The following is a 15,741-nucleotide window of genomic DNA, read 5'->3' as shown; positions in this document are numbered from 1 at the left end:
TTGGGATTTGTTTTCCCGGAGGAAATCTGTTTTAAGTTTTCTGGATTCGTCTTTCATCAAATTCCTACGGCTCCTCGCCACTCCCTGCTCCTTTCCTGATGCCCAGGGACAGGACACGAGTGCTGTGAGGAGCAGCCGAGGGAGCTGGGGGTGTTTATCCTGGAGAAAAGGATCAGGGGAGATCTCCTGGCTCTCCATAACCCCAACAGGAGGGTGCAGCCAGGGTGGGGCCAGGCTCTGCTCCCAGGGAACAACAGGACAGCAGGACACGGCCCTCAGCCGTGCCAGGCTGCACATGAGGAGGAATTTCTTCCCAGAGAGAGAGATTAGGAATTGGAAGGGGCTGCCCAGGGAAGTGTCACCGTCCCTGGAGGTGTTTAGGACAGCCTGGATGTGGCACTTGGTGCCAAGGCAGTGTCAGGTCACGGCTGGCACTGGATGATCTCAGAGGGCTTCCCCAGCCCAGGGCATTCCGTGGCTCCGTGACACAGCCCAGGGCTCTGCCCAGGTGCCCCAACTGTCCCAGGAAAGCATCAAAGGATCCTTTGATCCCTCTCTGGAATGGGATGTGGCTTTGGGAAGCTCCTCAGGAGCTTCAGCAACACCAGCCCGTGAACTCAGCCACAGGCTAAGGCTGAGGTGGCTTTTGCTGTCACCAGCCCTCAGCAGGGACGCCAAAGCTGCCGCTCTCCCCTGGGAGCACCCCTGGAATGTGACCACACATTCCTGAGCACAGAGCTCAGCTCCAGCACCCCCTGGGGACAGCTGGCACTCGCCCCCAGCCCGTGCTGCCCCCAGAGCCCCCGGGGCTGTGCCTGGGGAGGGATCTCACCAGGTCCTCGGAGGCGCGGGCCTGGGCCCTGCGGAACAGCTCCAGGTCGTACTCGCTGGTCAGGTTCTCCAGGAGAGGCTCCCTGGTGTTGCCATAGGTCTGCCTGTGCTCCTGGAAAAGCAGAGCACAGCACTTTGGCTGCCGATTGCTGCACCCTCAGCTTTTCTAGCTGGGAATGCTGCAGGATGACTGGGAGAGCCAAACTCCATCCCAGGGGGGAACGAAAGGACAGAATTCCTGCTTTTACCATGTATTTCTCCTTCTGCTCCTTGCTGAGCCCCGAGTTCCTCTTCTTCCTGAGCTCAGCCACCTTCTCTTTGTACCGCAGCTGCCTCTCTGTGGGGGCCTGAAAGAAAGCCCAGGTGAGGCCTTGAGAGGCTCCAGCCCCTCCAAACCTCCCCCTTCCCTGCACACCCCAAAGAATTCCCCCCCGGCTGCCACTCCACGAGGTCTGAACCGGATCCTCTGCTAATCACAGGGCACTGCAGCTGCAGCGCAGGAATGCGAAGCAGGAAATTTTCCTTCCCACCACAGGACGGGGCGAGCTCCCCACGGAATGCTCCGTGCTGGGGAGCAGCTCCCGGCTGACTCAGGGACTGGGAAATGTCATTGCCCTGCTTTGGCTCTCCGCTGGTTACTCAGAGGGAAATTGCAGTTTACAGCTCGGCAGGAATTCCGCTCCCGCACATCAAACTCGGGCACGGGATCATCCTGAGAACACAGCTCTGCTCCAGCCTCACTGAGGGGATCCAGGGAATTCCTCCTCTGGAACTGCAGCTGGGAAGGCTCAGGATTGCCCCAGGGGTGTGGAGAAGGAAGCCAAGCCCCAGGCCCTGAGCTGGGGGCTGAGGCTGTGCCCCTCACCTGGTGCCTGGTGGCGTGCCTGTTGTTGTCATCCTGCCTGTGGGCCAGCATCCGCTCCTCAATCTGCTTGTCCCGGCTCTGTGCTCGCACCTGGAGGCCAAAATTCCCCTGTCAGGGCTGCGGCCACCTCCTGTCACCCCCTGTCCCTGCAGGGGAGCGCCCAGGTGTGACACACGAATGCTGCTGCCTCCCAGCCAAGCACAGCAGCACGCAGGTGGGAACTGTTTGCTGCTCACACATCACAAGGCTCAGCATTTTACCCTAAAAATCCCAGAGGAGGAGAAAGCAGAAGGCAAAACCGTTCTCGTTTACCTTGCACTCATCTGCCGAGAGGTTGTGGTAGAGAGGGCACCCCGAGATGGAGAAGTGGCGCTCGTGCTTCCCGGTCAGGTGTCCTGCAAAGGGTGAGAAGAACAACAAACCTTGTGACAAATGGTCCCAAAGAGGTGGAGGAAGTCTCCCACACGAGCAGATCCCCCACAGGATCACTGAGATGGAGGAAGTCTCCCACAGGAGCAGATCCCCCACAGGATCACTGAGATGAAATCTCCCACATGAGCAGATTCCCCACAGGATCACTGAGATGAAGTCTCCCACACGAGCAGATCCCTCACAGGATCACTGACAGGGGGATAGGAGGAGGAAACTTCCCGGTTTAAAAAGGAAGGGAAACCCCAAAGCAGCCAGGGATGGGAGTGCAATAGTTTTGGTCTGAAATCCTGTTTCTGGCAAAAACCAGCTCCCTGCCCACAAACCTGGGACTTTTCCTCCCACACCTGTGCTCACCCTCCTGTCTGGATCCTCCTCCTGTCCCCCCCCAAAACAGAAAACACCTCCAGGAATAACATGCCTGCATTTATTCCTCACATCCCTTCTCCAGACCCGCTCCTTGGCACTCCTGACCCTAACTCCCCGCCCGTTTTCAGGATTTACACCGACCGCAGCGGGGATCCCGGAGCAGCACTGCCCCAGGAGCACGGCCGTACCCAGGGAGTTGCAGCCGGGCGTGGGACACTTCATGTTGAAGTTGTAGCTCTCGTGGAAGCGGCGGCGCTTGGGCCGGTGCGAGAGGTCGCTGCCCGAGTCCTTCATGGACATGTCCTTGGCCAGGCTCTCGTCGTGGGACACGTTGGGGCTCGAGATGTCGATGTCGGACTCCGAGGACGGCGCGTTGCCCGTGGGCGTGCGGGGCGGCGACTCGTCGTGGTCAGCCGCGTTTTTGGTGTCTGGGCGGGAGCAGAGGGGACACGGCTGAGGGGACAGCTCCCGAAAACGCTCCCGGAGACGCCTCAGGGGCTGCACAGAGCCTCTCCCGCCCTGCGAGGGGCACTCCCTGTCCCTCTGGGTGCCAACGCAGCACTCCCTGCCCCTGCGGGTGCCAGTGCAGCACTCCCTGCCCCTGTGGGCTCCAGTGCAGCACTCCCTGCCCCTGCGGGTGCCAGTGCAGCACTCCCTGCCCCTCTGGGTGCCAGTGCAGCACTCCCTGCCCCTGTGGGCTCCAGTGCAGCACTCCCTGCCCCTCTGGGTGCCAGTGCAGCACTCCCTGCCCCTCTGGGTGCCAGTGCAGCACTCCCTGCCCCTGTGGGCTCCAGTGCAGCACTCCCTGCCCCTGCGGGTGCCAGTGCAGCACTCCCCTCTGGGTGCCAGTGCAGCACTCCCTGCCCCTGTGGGCTCCAGTGCAGCACTCCCTGCCCCTGCGGGTGCCAGTGCAGCACTCCCTGCCCCTGTGGGCTCCAGTGCAGCACTCCCTGCCCCTGCGGGTGCCAGTGCAGCACTCCCTGCCCCTGCGGGTGCCAGTGCAGCACTCCCTGCCCCTGCGGGTACCTCTGTCCGAGAAGTCCACGGCCTGCTCGGTCTCGGAGCCCGAGGAGCGGGTCTGTCGCAGCGGGTACTTCTTGGGGGTGACAGGAGCCGGCTGCTGCTGGCTGCGGGTCACCCTCCGCGTGGAGTACACCGGCTCGTCCGGCCCGAACGCCGGCGGGTTCCGCACCGGGCTGGAGTCTGCTCGCGGGGGAACGCAGCGTCACGCGGGGGGACACCGCGGTCACACCAGGGGGGACACCGCGGTCACACCATGGGGACACCGCGGTCACACCATGGGGACACCGCGGTCACACCATGGGGGACACCACGAGAACCACAAAGACACCACAGGAACCACAGGGACACCACGGTCACACCATGGGGACACCACAGTCACACCACAGCACCCACAGGTCCCCCCTGCCCCGCGCTGACCGACACCCCGCGGTGGCTCTGTCCTGCCCATGTCACCACGCTCCGGCCTTGCCCGATAAAATCTCAGGACACTCGGAGCAATCTAGAGTGCCACCAGCTTCCTCCAGGTTTAACAACTTAATTAACCCGTAATTACCGCCCAGCTCCCACTCGGAGAAGCAAAGGTCCCTCAGTTTAGATAAGAACCCACAACCCTGGGATTGCCTGTGGTGTGCAGCTGCACCTGGGATTTGGTGTGAGGGGCTGGAAGAGCCTTCTCCTGGTGTAAGGAGCTGCATTTTCCTGCTTTAAGGAGGAGCTTTTCCCCAGCTTAAGGGAGAATCTTTCCCCTTTTTGAGGAGCAGCCTTTCCCTGGTTTAAAGAAGAACCTTTCCCCAGTTTCAGAAGGAGCCTTTCCCCGGTTTAAAGGAGAACCTTTTCCCAGTTTAAGGAGGAGCCTTTCCCCAGTTTGAGGAGAAGCTTTCCCCCAGTTTCAGGAGGAGCCTTTCCCTGGTTTAAAGAAGAACCTTTCCCTGGTTTCAGGGGGAGCCTTTCCCTGGTTTAAAGAAGAGCCTTTCCCTGGTTTAAAGAAGAGCCTTTCCCCGGTTTCAGGAGGAGCCTGCCGTACCCTGGGAGCTCTGGCTGAGGCGTGCCGAGGAGCGGGTGACGCGGGCGGATCGCCGGGAGGTGCCGTCGCTCTCGGAGCTGTCCGTGTGCTCGGGGTCCGTGGAGAAATCCGAGTCCTCCGTTCCATCCGAGCTGCTGCCCGCGTTCCTCTGCAACGGCACGCGTTAAATACTGCACTTCTACTGCTAAAAACCACAAAAAACGAGCGAATATTTCACATTGTCCACGTCCTCCCAGCCACTCCAGCTGCAAGGGTGACCGCTGTGGTTTAACCCAAGTCAGGCACTTTTTTTTCCCCTTCTTTTTGTGTCTCCTGCTCTGCCAGTGAGGAGTTTCCAAAACAAACCGAAACAGCTGATCCCTCACGGCCAAAGGGATGTTCCCAGCACAGAGTGCCATTCCCGGGATAGAAACTGCAGGAATTATCAGAATTATCCCAAAGCGGGGCAGCAATCTGGATGTCAGAAAGGGGTCTGGCACCGGTCAGCAATTGTAAGCATCTTTTTCTCCTTTCCCTTTCTGTTATCGTGGTTATTTCACACAGTTACAGTATTTTACTTCACTTCTCGTTATTACACTGTTCATATCCACCCTAAAACCTTTAATTTTGCTCTCCCCCCATCCCAGGCTTTTGCTGAATTTCCAGGTGCGGTTGAACGCTAACACCGTGAAGGGACACGGGGGTGGCGGCAGGTGCCGGCGCGGGCAGGGCCGTGAGGGGGCGGCGATGGCGGCGGCCGTGAGGGGAGCGGGAGGGGGCGCGGCCGCCATGAGGGGAGGGGGGGGGGGGGGCGCCTCGCGCCGGTGGCGGGAGCGCGGCCCCCGCGCCGCTTTGTTTTGCACCCAGCGGAGCCGCGCGGGCCCCAGCCAATCGGAGCGCGCGTGGGCGGAGCGAAAAGGAAGGCCGACCAATGGCGGCTCGAGGAGCAAAAAGGCGGGCCCCGCCGCGCGTGATTGACAGCGAACGGCAGCGAATCAGCGCGAGGCGTGCTCCCACGGCAACGCCAAACCGGGGGGGGAGGGTGGGCCGCGGCGCGGTGGGGGAAGGGAGAAACAAGGCTCGAGCGGGGAGGTGACCGTTGGGGGCGGGGATGGACAGCAGCAATAGCCAATCAGCGCCCAGCCCGGCATGGACACTCGTCCAATAGAGGGTCAGCTCTCCGAGGGCGTGTCCAATCGGAAACGGCAAGGGGCGGGCCCCGCTGCCGGCGCGGGGGAGGGGGAACGGTAGCCGTTGGGGTGATGAGTGACAGACACAGCGGCCAATCAGCACGCGGCCTGCTAATGCTCGAGCCAATCAGAGAGCGCGGGAGGCGGGCGCTGGGGGCTCAAGGCCGCTATTTTCCCCCCAGTTTTGGAACCGGGAGAGGGAGCGGAGGGGCTGGGGAAGTGCAGAAAGCAGCGGCCCGAGCCCGCCGGTCTCCCCGCCGGCCGCCTCCCCCGTTTCCCGGCCGTGCTTACCTTCCTGCGCTGCATCCTGGGCGGGGGCAGCGAGCTTGCCTGGTCCCCGGCACCCGCGGCCCGCGAAGCGGCGGTGGCCGCCGCGGTGTTGCTGCTGGCGGACTCCGTGGTGACAGCCGTGTCCCCCGCCCTGCGGCACGTCTGCTCCTGCGGCGCCAGCCCCGCTCCCGCCGCCGCCAGCCGCCGTTCCCTGCTCGGTCCCTCACGCTTCCGCCGGGACGCGGCCCACACCCCCGTCACGTGACCGCGCGCCATCTTGGAGCCGGGCAGGCGCCGCCGCCACTGAAGCCGCGCGCCGCCATCTTTGATTGGGGCAGCCGGGGGCGGGTGTGGCGGCCGCCATCTTTGATAAGGGCATGAGGCCGCAGTGTGGAGTGCGGGCAGCGGCGAGCCGAGGCGGAGGAGCTCCCGGAGCTCCCTCGCGGTGTGAAGAAGCCTCGAGAATTGCAGCACCAGCAGCTGCTCCGTAGAGCCTGCGGGAAGCGGTGCCCTGGCGGTGGGATGTGTGGCCTGGGGATTGTGAATGGTGCTGGAATTCCCGTGAGGATGAGAGGAACTGTGAAGGACAAAGTGCCGTGACGGGGGCTCGTCCCTCCCCGGCCAAGGTGCTTTACTGACTCACAGCTCCCCAGCCCCGCCGAGCCCGGGAACCTCCCAGAGGCGCAGCGTGGAGCAGCGGGAGCGATCGAACGGCGTCTTGGGATGGGCGGAACCGATCCCGGCGGGGACCCGGCACTTCCGCCCCGCCGAGTTCGAACGGGACCCGGGCCGGGGGAAGGACCCCGGCAGGCCCCGCTCGGTGTCGCACAGAGTAGGCGGAGCCTCTCCCCAAGGTCACCAATCAGAGCCCGTCCCCGTACCCCGCCCCCTCAGCGCAGCCAATCGCTGCCCTCCACATCGGGCGGCGCGCCTGCGCGCGCCGTGCACCGCGAAGGCCCCTAAGGCTGGTGTGCCCATAATACTGCCTGCTCCGCCCCGCACACTGCCGGTCCCGTCGCCGCCGAACCGCGGCGGGCACAGCCCCGGGGAGGGTTCGGGGATCGCGGGGTGCAGCCCCCGCCCGGCCCCGCGCCGTCCCCAGCGCGCCTCGCCCGCCTTTCCCCCGCGGCGGGTCCGGCAGCGCGCGGGGCGGCGCGGGGCGGGGCGGGCGCGGCGGGCCGATGAGGCCGCCCGGGGCGCCGCGGGATGTGGCGCTGGAGGTGCCGCCCGCGCTGAGCGGCCCCGCCGCCGCCATGGGAGCGAGCGCGGCCCCGGGGCTGCCCGAGCGCCTCCGCCTGCCCGTCTGCTTCCTCGGCGTGTTCGCCTGCTACTTCTACTACGGCATCCTGCAGGAGAGCATGTGAGCGACACCGGGGCGGAGCGAGGACACGGGACACGGGACGGGGACTTGGGGCTGGGGGACGCGGGACGGGGACACCGGAGAAGGGCGCGGGGCCAGGAGGACACCCGGGACTGGGAGGAGGGACGGGGACAAAGCCGGGCAGCCGGGGCCGGTCGGGGCGCGCCGCTCCTTCCCGTGCCATGGGCTCTCTCCCCGGTGCCACCGGTGCCTGTCGCGCTCTGTCCCCGGTGTCACCGGTGTCCCGTTCTGTCCCGGTGTCCCGTTCTCTTCTGGTGTCCCCGGTGCCTGTCCCCGGTGCCTGTCCCGGTGCCTGTCCCGCTCTGTCCCGGTGTCACGGCTGTCCCGCTCTGTCCCGGTGTCCCCGGTGTCACCGGTGTCCCGCTCTGTCCCGGTGTCACGGCTGTCCCGCTCTGTCCCGGTGTCACGGCTGTCCCGGTGTCCCGCTCTGTCCCCGTGCCTGTCCCCGTGTCACTGTCCCGCTCTGTCCCGGTGTCCCCGGTGTCACGGCTGGCCCGCTCTGTCCCGGTGCCTGTCCCGGTGTCACGGCTGTCCCGCTCTGTCCCGGTGTCCCCGGTGTCACGGCTGTCCCGCTCTGTCCCGCAGCACTCGGGGCCGCTATGGGGAGGGCGCGCAGCAGGAGCAGTTCAGGTTCGCGCTGACGCTCGTGTTCATCCAGTGCGTGATCAACGCCGCCTTCGCCAAGCTCCGTAAGTGCGGCACCCCCGAGCCCGCGCCGGCTGCGCCGGGGCCGGGGCCGCTGCTGAGCCGCCCCTGTCCCCATCCCCGTCCCCGTCCCCGTCCCCGTCCCCGTGGCTGTCCCCGCAGTGATCCGCCTGGTGGACGCGGCGCGGCCGGACCGCACGCGGGGCTGGCTCTACGGGGCCTGCTCGCTGTCCTACCTGGGCGCCATGGTGTCCAGCAACTCCGCCCTGCAGTTCGTCAGCTACCCCACCCAGGTGGGCACGGGGACAGGGGGACACGGGGGGGGACACAGCTACCCCACCCGGGTGGGCACGGGGACAGGGGGGGACACAGGGACACAGCTACCCTACCCGGGTGGGCATGGGGACAGGGGGGACACAGCTGCCCCACCCAGGTGGGCACGGGGACAGGGGGACAACCCAGGTGGGCACGGGGACACGGGGGGACACAGGGACAGGGGGACACGGGGGGACACAGCTACCCCGCCCAGGTGGGCACGGGGACAGGGGGACAACCCAGGTGGGCACGGGGACACGGGGGGACACAGGGACAGGGGGACACGGGGGGACACAGCTACCCCGCCCAGGTGGGCACGGGGACAGGGGGACAACCCAGGTGGGCACGGGGACACGGGGGGACACAGGGACAACCCAGGTGGGCACAGGGACAGGGGGACACGGGGGGACACAGCTACCCCGCCCAGGTGGGCACGGGGACACAGGGGACACAGGGACATAGCTACCCCACCCAGGTGGTCACAGGGACACGGGGACATGGGGACAACCCAGGTGGACACGGGGACACAGCTACCCCACCCAGGGGGACATGGGGACACGGGGGGACACAGCTACCCCACCCAGATAGGCACAGGGACATGGGGGGACACAGCTACCCCACCCAGATAGGCACAGGGACATGGGGGGACACAGGGACGCAGCTACCCCACCCAGGTGGGCACGGGGGGTGTCTCGCTTTTGGGGGTCTCGCTTTTGGGGGTCTCATTTTTGAGGTCTCACTTTGGGGTCTCATTTTGGGGTGCGGGTCATTAACGCCCCTCTTCCCTTCCCAGGTCCTGGGCAAGTCCTGCAAGCCCATCCCAGGTGAGAGACTCGCCCGTTTTTGGGGGGTTTGTGATTCCTGGGCCCCCTGGCAGAGCCCCCTGGGCTTCCAGGGAAGCTTCGGGATCAGGGGGTGACATTCTGTCCCCCCAGCCATGGTTTGGGAACGACTTTGTGGGGCTTTAATTCCTCTGACAGGGTTTAGGGCAGTTTGGGGATGAATTTTTAGGGGTTTAATTCCTCTGAGAGGATTTAGGGCAGTTTTGGGGTGATTTTTTTGGGGTTTAATTCCTCTGAGAGGATTTAGGGCAGTTCTGGGGTGATATTTTAGGGGTTTAATTCCTGTGGCAGGGTTTGGGGCAGTTTTTGATGTCTTTTTTCCCAGTGATGCTGCTGGGGGTGACCCTGCTGAGGAAGAGGTACCCCCCAGCCAAGTACCTGTGCGTGCTGCTGATCGTGGCGGGGGTGGCCCTGTTCCTCTACAAGCCCAAGAAGGGGACAGGGGACACCGAGCACATCTTTGGCTACGGGGAGCTGCTCCTGGTGAGCGCGGGGACCCCACGGGGACCCCACGGGGCCGGGCCTGGGGGGTGGGACCCATGGGGGAGGAGCCCTGGGGGACTCGGGTGGGGTTTACTCCTGGAAGAAATCCTGGACTCAGGTGGGATTTACCCCTCACCTGGGATAAATTCCGGGGTTTCAGGTGGGATTTACCCCTGGGATAAACCCTCAGGTGGGATTTACCCTCACCTGGGATAAATTCCAGGGTTTCAGGTGGGATTTACCTTCACCTGGGATAAATTCCAGGGTTTCAGGTGGGATTTACCTTCACCTGGGATAAATTCCGGGGTTTCAGGTGGGATTTACCCCTGGGATAACCCTCAGGTGGGATTTACCCTCACCTGGGATAAAGCCCGGGCTCCCAGGTGGGATTTACCCTCACCTGGGATAAATTCCAGGGTTTACTCCTGGCATAAATCCTAGGCTCCCAGGTGGGATTTAGTCCCCAGGCTGCCAGCTGGGATTTACACCTGGAATAAAGCCTGGGCTCCCAGGTGGGATTTACCCTCACCTGAGATAAACCCCAGGCTCCCAGGTGGGATTTATCCCGGGATAAACCCAGGCTCTCAGGTGGGATTTACCCTCACCTGGGGGGATTTATCCCGGGATAAACCCCGGGCTCCCAGGTGGGATGTGCCTTCCCCCAGGCTCCCAGGTGGGATTTATCCCGGGATAAACCCCGGGCTCCCGGGTGGGATTTGCCTTCCCCCAGGCTCCCAGGTGGGATTTATCCCGGGATAAACCCCGGGCTCCCAGGTGGGATGTGCCTTCCCCCGGGCTCCCGGGTGTGCCCAGGGGCTGCCGCAGGCCGGGTGTGCTGAGAGCCCCCTGTGCCCTGCAGGGGCCCTGACCATCCCTGCTGTAACTGCTGCCAGAGGGGGAATCGCCATTTTCCCTGGGACAGGAGCCCAGGCCTGACGGTGTCCCCCTGTGTGTCTGTGTGTCTGTGGGTGCCAGCTGCTGTCCCTGACCCTGGACGGGCTCACGGGGGTGTCCCAGGACCACATGAGGGCTCACTACCAGACGGGCTCCAACCACATGATGCTCAACGTCAACCTCTGGTCCACGCTCTTCCTGGGGGCAGGTGAGGAGCCAGGGCTGGAGCCGGGCCCTGCCCTGCCCTGGAGCTCTCTGCGGCTTGGTTTTGTTGGTTTTATTTTGGGTTTTTTTTGGGTTTTTGGGGTTTTGTTGGTTTTATTTTGTTTTTTTGCTCGTGGCCCAGCCCTGCCCCTCCCTGGGCTCTCCTGGAGCTCCCAGAGCAGCTCCTGCTCCAATGGGAGCACAAACTGGAGCCCAGCAGGGCTGGGAGCTGCCCCTGGCACTGGAGCAGCTTTAGGGTCCCTTCCAGCCCAGCCATTCCAGGGTTAGCACTCCTGATCAATTGCTGGGGACTGTTCCGTTGGAATTTGATCCCACTTAATGACCTTTCTTTCACTAATTAACCAGGAGGGCGATTGCTTCTGCTGCTGGTGTTTCCTGCTGGAGTTTGTGGGGTTCACTGCCTGGTTTGGGGGTTCTGAGCCCAGCCTGACCCCACGAGGGTGGGAATCCCCATCCATCCCCCCTTTCTGGGCTGTTTTCCAGGGATCCTGTTCACGGGGGAGCTCTGGGAGTTCCTGAGCTTCACGGAGCGTTATCCCAGCATCATCTCCAACATCCTCCTCTTCGGCCTCACCAGCGCCCTGGGCCAGGTCAGGGCTCAGGGAAGGGATTTTGGGTGGGGTTTGCTTCCCTGGGAGGGGCTGGGGTGGAATTCCCAGGGAAGCTGTGGCTGCCCCATCCCTGGCAGGGTCCCAGGCCGGGCTGGAGCACCCTGGGATAGGGGAAGGCGTCCCTGGATGAGCTCCAAGGCCTGTCCAGCCCATCCCAGGGTGCCGTAAACCCCCTAAAACCCAGGATTTGAAGGGAGATGCTGTGGGATTTCCCCCTGGCTGCCTGTGCTGGCGGTGCCAGTGACAGGGGCTGTGTTCTGGCGGGGCAGAGCTTCATCTTCATGACCGTGGTGTACTTCGGGCCCCTGACCTGCTCCATCATCACCACCACCCGCAAGTTCTTCACCATCCTGGCCTCCGTGGTGCTCTTCGCCAACCCCATCAGCCCCATGCAGTGGGTGGGCACCGTCCTGGTGTTCCTGGGTGAGTTTGGGGGCAAAACCCCCGGGATCCCTGCCCTGGGAGCTCCTCAAACCCTTGGGAATGGGGCAAAGATGCTCCGCAGGGAGCGTGGCACCGGCGGATCGATCCGCTCCCTTCCCCACAGCTCGTTCCGTGGGTAAATTTGGGGATATTCAGCTGATTTTTCCCAAAACTCAGCTGATTTTTCCCAAAATTCCCGTCCCCCCGGTGGCTGGAAAACTCAAACCTGGTGTTTTGTCTCTTGCCAGGCCTTGGGCTCGATGCCAAATTCGGGAAGGGGGTGAAGAAGACGTCGCATTGAGGTCGATGGGGCGATCCCGCAGTTGGAATGAACTTTTAATTTATTGTCTTGTACCTCAGAATCTGGTGTGGAACTGGACTCAGGACGGGGAATCAGAGGGAAAACCGTGTGGAATTTATTTTTGGGTTGAGTTTGGTTTGGTTTTTTAAATTCTAAATGGTCTCTAAAATGTAATCCTTTAGTTTGAGGTGTAATTTTGCTTTTTTTGTTATAATCAGAGCTGCCCCCTGAGCCGAGCAGCAGCAGCAGATCCTTGCCTTAACAGGAAAACACAAATCCTTCCTATCTTTATTAAAGAAAACCAGACAGTGGCTGCTTCTCCAGGAATTTTTTTTGGGGGATTTGGCTGATTTGGGAGGGACCCAGCTCTGCTCTCCAGGGAGGGAGAGGAATGATCCCGGTCCTTTGGGGTGATCCCGGGATTAAAGCCTTGTTGGAGGCACCCCCTTCCAGCTGTGGGGTTTTCCAGAGGGTCAGAGCAGCCCCTGGGATGTTGCCAGCAGGGAAATCCTGAATGTGCCTCGGGAAATGGGAATTCCCCAGATTCGGGGCAGTTCCTCTGCCATCCCCCAGGATCCCCCAGCAGGAATTCCCAGAGCAGCTCTCTGGGTTTCTGACCCCTCCTGCAGAGCTTTGGGATGTTCCTGCCTGGATCCGGCTGTCCCTTGGAATAAATCCCAAAGGAGCGGGGTGGGATTCAAGGAATTTCCATCCTCTGCTGCTTTTTCTTCTCCGAGGCACTTTGGGAGAGGGAGGATTCTGTTTGTGGCTTTTGGGCTCTGCTCCTTTTTCCCATCCCAAGGCAGGGCTTGGACTGGGGGGAAAGAGCAGGAAACTCCTCCTGCTCCCAGGGAAGGCTCGGGGATGCACAAAGTGCTGCCAGAGCATCCCGGGAAGGGCAAAGGGGATTTTAATTCCTGCTGCCAAGGCCTGTTGGGTTTATTCCCAGCTGGAAGTGACCCTGGGATCCTGGGAGGTGTCCCAGGGTGGGGCTGGATGGGATTTGAGGTCCCTTCCAGCTCCAGCCATTCTGTGATTCCCTGTGTAAGTGCACCTGGAGGCAGCTCAGAATTCCCAAAGGATAAATCCCAGTGCCCAGGCTCTCCACAGCTCTCTGGGCTTCACCTGCCCTGCCTCAGTCCCAGCTTGGACCAGACCTTTTCCAGCTCACGGGATGCAAATCCAGGTAAATCAGATTTTGGGGTTTTCCGGCGCTGGGAGCTCCCTCTGCCTGTGCAGCTTTGGGATCAGGAGCTCTTTCCCAGCAGGGATTCTGGGGCAGGAGTGAGGCTCTGGAATGTTCTGGGGCTGGCTTGGATGGGCAGGACATTCCTGCTGGGAATTCCGGGGCTTGCTCCCCCGCGGGCCGGCACCAAGAAGGAGCGGAATTTGTTGGGTGCAGATGGCTCGGCCGAGCTGAGCAGCTCTGAACCGATCCCAATCTTCCTCCCTCCCAGCTTTTGTTGGCTTCAGATCCCAATTTCAGCCACTCCGGCCTCTGTTGCCGGCAGGGGGAACTCTGCTGTAACCATTCCCAACCAACCGCGGGAGGAACCCAGCAAAAGCCCAGGAAAAGCGGCTCCGGAGCCCTCCCTGCTCGGGCCGTGCTGCTGGAGCCAAACCCAGCCGTGAACGCAGCTTTCCTCCAGTCCTGCCCCCATTGTCACTGTGTTTGATCTTTCCCGGCCACCAGCAGAGCTCCCTGCGGCCGGGCTGGGAGCTGAAATCCTGCCCTGCTCCTCCCGGCCCGGCACCGCGCCGGGGGAACGTTCCCGCTGGGATTCCGCCTGGGGAACGTTCCCGCTGGGATTCCGCTTGGGGAACGTTCCCGCTGGGATTCTGCTTGGGGAACATTCCCGCTGGGGTTCCGCCTGGACATCATTCCCGCTGGGGTTCCGCTTTGGGAACGTTCCCGCTGGAATTCCGCTTTGGGAACGTTCCCGCTGGAATTCCGCTTTGGGAACGTTCCCGCTGGAATTCCGCTTTGGGAACGTCCCGCTGGGATTCTGCTTGGAGAACGTTCCCACTGGAATTCTGGGATGGTGAAAGTTCCCTCTGGGATTCCGCCTGGGGAACATTCCCGCTGGAATTCCACCTGGGGAACGTTCCTGCTGGAATTCTCCAGGGGTGGGGGATCGGCTCCGGGCCGGGAAGGGGAGGTGGGATGGAGGAGCTGAGCCCGGCTCCCGCAGCGGGGATTTGGCAGCTCCGCTCCCTCTCCTCTCATCCCCGCTGCTCCTCCTGCAGCTCCAGCAGCTCCAGCAGCAGATGGCTCCGAAAAAAACCCAAATGTTTGCAGAAGGGAATGAAATTTTGGATATTTTGTAGGGATGGAGATAATCCTGTAAGTGATGATTTTCTGGTTATGGGAGAGTAAAGGTGGATAAGGAATTGTTTTTCCCTTGAGATCTCGGTGTTCCTTTGAAATACCTCGAGGATGTTTTGGGGACAGCAAGGAAAGGTTTCCAGGCTGGTGAATGATTTGATGATTTAATGATTTGCTTCCCTGCAGGTTTGGTTTAATTGTCCCCACATCGAATCAAATATTGGGATTTTCCCCTCATGAACTCGCAGTTTGGAGCCCCCGGGAGGGACCTGGAGGCAGCCCTGGGGCAGGAGCAGAGGCCTCTCCCCGTGGCCAGCAGAAAACTGCTCCAAATATCCCAAACCCTGAACATCCCAAGGCAATAACCCCCTCGCTTGTTAATTTGTTTGCGGTGAGCATGGCTGGGAAAACAAAATCCTGGAATGGTTTGGGCTGGGAAGGAGCTGGGCTGGAGGCTGCGCTCCCCGAGGATGAGCTGCTGCGCGTGGGGAAAAGCTGCCGCAGGATGAATTTGGGGACTTGGGGACAACGCTGAGGGTCCCCCCCCCTCCACAGCAGGTGCCGAGGTGCGGGGAGGGGGAAACAATTCCACAGCAGGATCAGGTTTTAATGAGCGCGGGATCAAAAGCAGCCTGGAAAACAAGAGCAGCCTCATCAGGAGCCGCTGCTAACGAGCACCAAAGCCCGCTCAGGGCTGGGGGAGCTGCTCGCTCACTGCTGGCAATTTAAGGGCCAAGTTCCTCCTCTCCTCCAAAATCAGCTTTGATGCCTCTCCAATCCAGGTAAAAATAGCAACCCAGCAGATTCCCTGCGATTGAAACCTCCAGGGCAGGGTTTGTTTTAAGCGGTGTTTGTTTTCTCCCGAACAAAAGTGGCTTTTAATCATAGCAGCAAGGACCGAGGGAAGGCTTCTGGAGGTGTTTGGGAGGCAGGGAAGGAAATCTGGGTGGGAAATGTTCAGAGCAGGGAACTGGGGATGGTCGGAGAGGGGGCTGGCCCCGCAGAGCAGCAGGAGTTCCCTCATGGAAGGGCTGCTCCCGGTGGGTTTGCCCCGAATTTGGGGCTGTGCTGGACTCTTCTGGTTTGGGACCTGTGTGCCTCCATCACACGATTCCAGAGTGGGTTTGGGTTGGAAGGACCCCAAAGCTCATCCAGTTCCATCCAGGGCCACCTCCCACTGTCCCAATGTCCAGCCTGGCCTGGGAACACTGCCAGGGGTCCAGGGGCAGCCGCAGCTGCTCTGGAATTCCATCCCAGCCCCTCCCAGGGAAGGAAAATCCACCTGAAGGAAAACCCTGCTACCCTCTGGATTGCT

General features: G+C 62.0%; 2 protein-coding genes across 2 annotated transcripts; one reads left to right on the top strand and one right to left on the bottom strand.

The window, feature by feature from the left end:
- Nucleotides 1–724: 724 nt before the first annotated feature.
- On the bottom strand, nt 725–6,294 carry KAT7 (lysine acetyltransferase 7). Its single transcript, XM_038163403.1, has 8 exons — nt 6,002–6,294; nt 4,542–4,689; nt 3,521–3,697; nt 2,683–2,922; nt 2,009–2,091; nt 1,697–1,786; nt 1,080–1,178; nt 725–943 (listed from the first exon to the last, which is right to left on the bottom strand). The coding sequence occupies exons 1-8, from the start codon at nt 6,254–6,256 to the stop codon at nt 740–742; spliced, it is 1,296 nt and encodes a 431-aa protein (XP_038019331.1). The 5' UTR covers nt 6,257–6,294; the 3' UTR covers nt 725–739.
- Nucleotides 6,295–7,135: 841 nt separating this feature from the next.
- On the top strand, nt 7,136–12,411 carry SLC35B1 (solute carrier family 35 member B1). Its single transcript, XM_038163407.1, has 9 exons — nt 7,136–7,340; nt 7,947–8,050; nt 8,169–8,299; nt 9,115–9,145; nt 9,489–9,646; nt 10,622–10,748; nt 11,249–11,355; nt 11,646–11,799; nt 12,048–12,411. Exons 1-9 carry the CDS (start codon nt 7,162–7,164, stop codon nt 12,098–12,100), a joined length of 1,044 nt encoding a protein of 347 aa, XP_038019335.1. The 5' UTR covers nt 7,136–7,161; the 3' UTR covers nt 12,101–12,411.
- Nucleotides 12,412–15,741: the final 3,330 nt, after the last annotated feature.

The sequence above is a fragment of the Motacilla alba genome, chromosome 27 (assembly GCF_015832195.1).
Source record: "Motacilla alba alba isolate MOTALB_02 chromosome 27, Motacilla_alba_V1.0_pri, whole genome shotgun sequence".
In the NCBI taxonomy this organism is placed as follows: Eukaryota; Metazoa; Chordata; class Aves; order Passeriformes; family Motacillidae; genus Motacilla; species Motacilla alba.
Note: the sequence above shows the minus strand (reverse complement) of the source record. Positions and strands in the feature narration are given on the sequence as shown.

Excerpts from the sequence above, each read along its gene's own strand:
- KAT7 (XM_038163403.1), bottom strand. The coding sequence starts at position 6,256 with ATGGCGCGCGGTCACGTGACGGGGGTGTGGGCCGCGTCCCGGCGGAAG. Across the intron at positions 2,923-3,520 it reads CGTGGACTTCTCGGACAGAG|ACACCAAAAACGCGGCTGAC; the intron begins GTACCCGCAGGG and ends GCTCCCGCCCAG. Across the intron at positions 1,787-2,008 it reads TCTCGGCAGATGAGTGCAAG|GTGCGAGCACAGAGCCGGGA; the intron begins GTAAACGAGAAC and ends TTTGGCCTCCAG.
- SLC35B1 (XM_038163407.1), top strand. The coding sequence starts at position 7,162 with ATGAGGCCGCCCGGGGCGCCGCGGGATGTGGCGCTGGAGGTGCCGCCC. Across the intron at positions 8,300-9,114 it reads TCGTCAGCTACCCCACCCAG|GTCCTGGGCAAGTCCTGCAA; the intron begins GTGGGCACGGGG and ends TTCCCTTCCCAG. Across the intron at positions 9,647-10,621 it reads GCTACGGGGAGCTGCTCCTG|CTGCTGTCCCTGACCCTGGA; the intron begins GTGAGCGCGGGG and ends TGTGGGTGCCAG.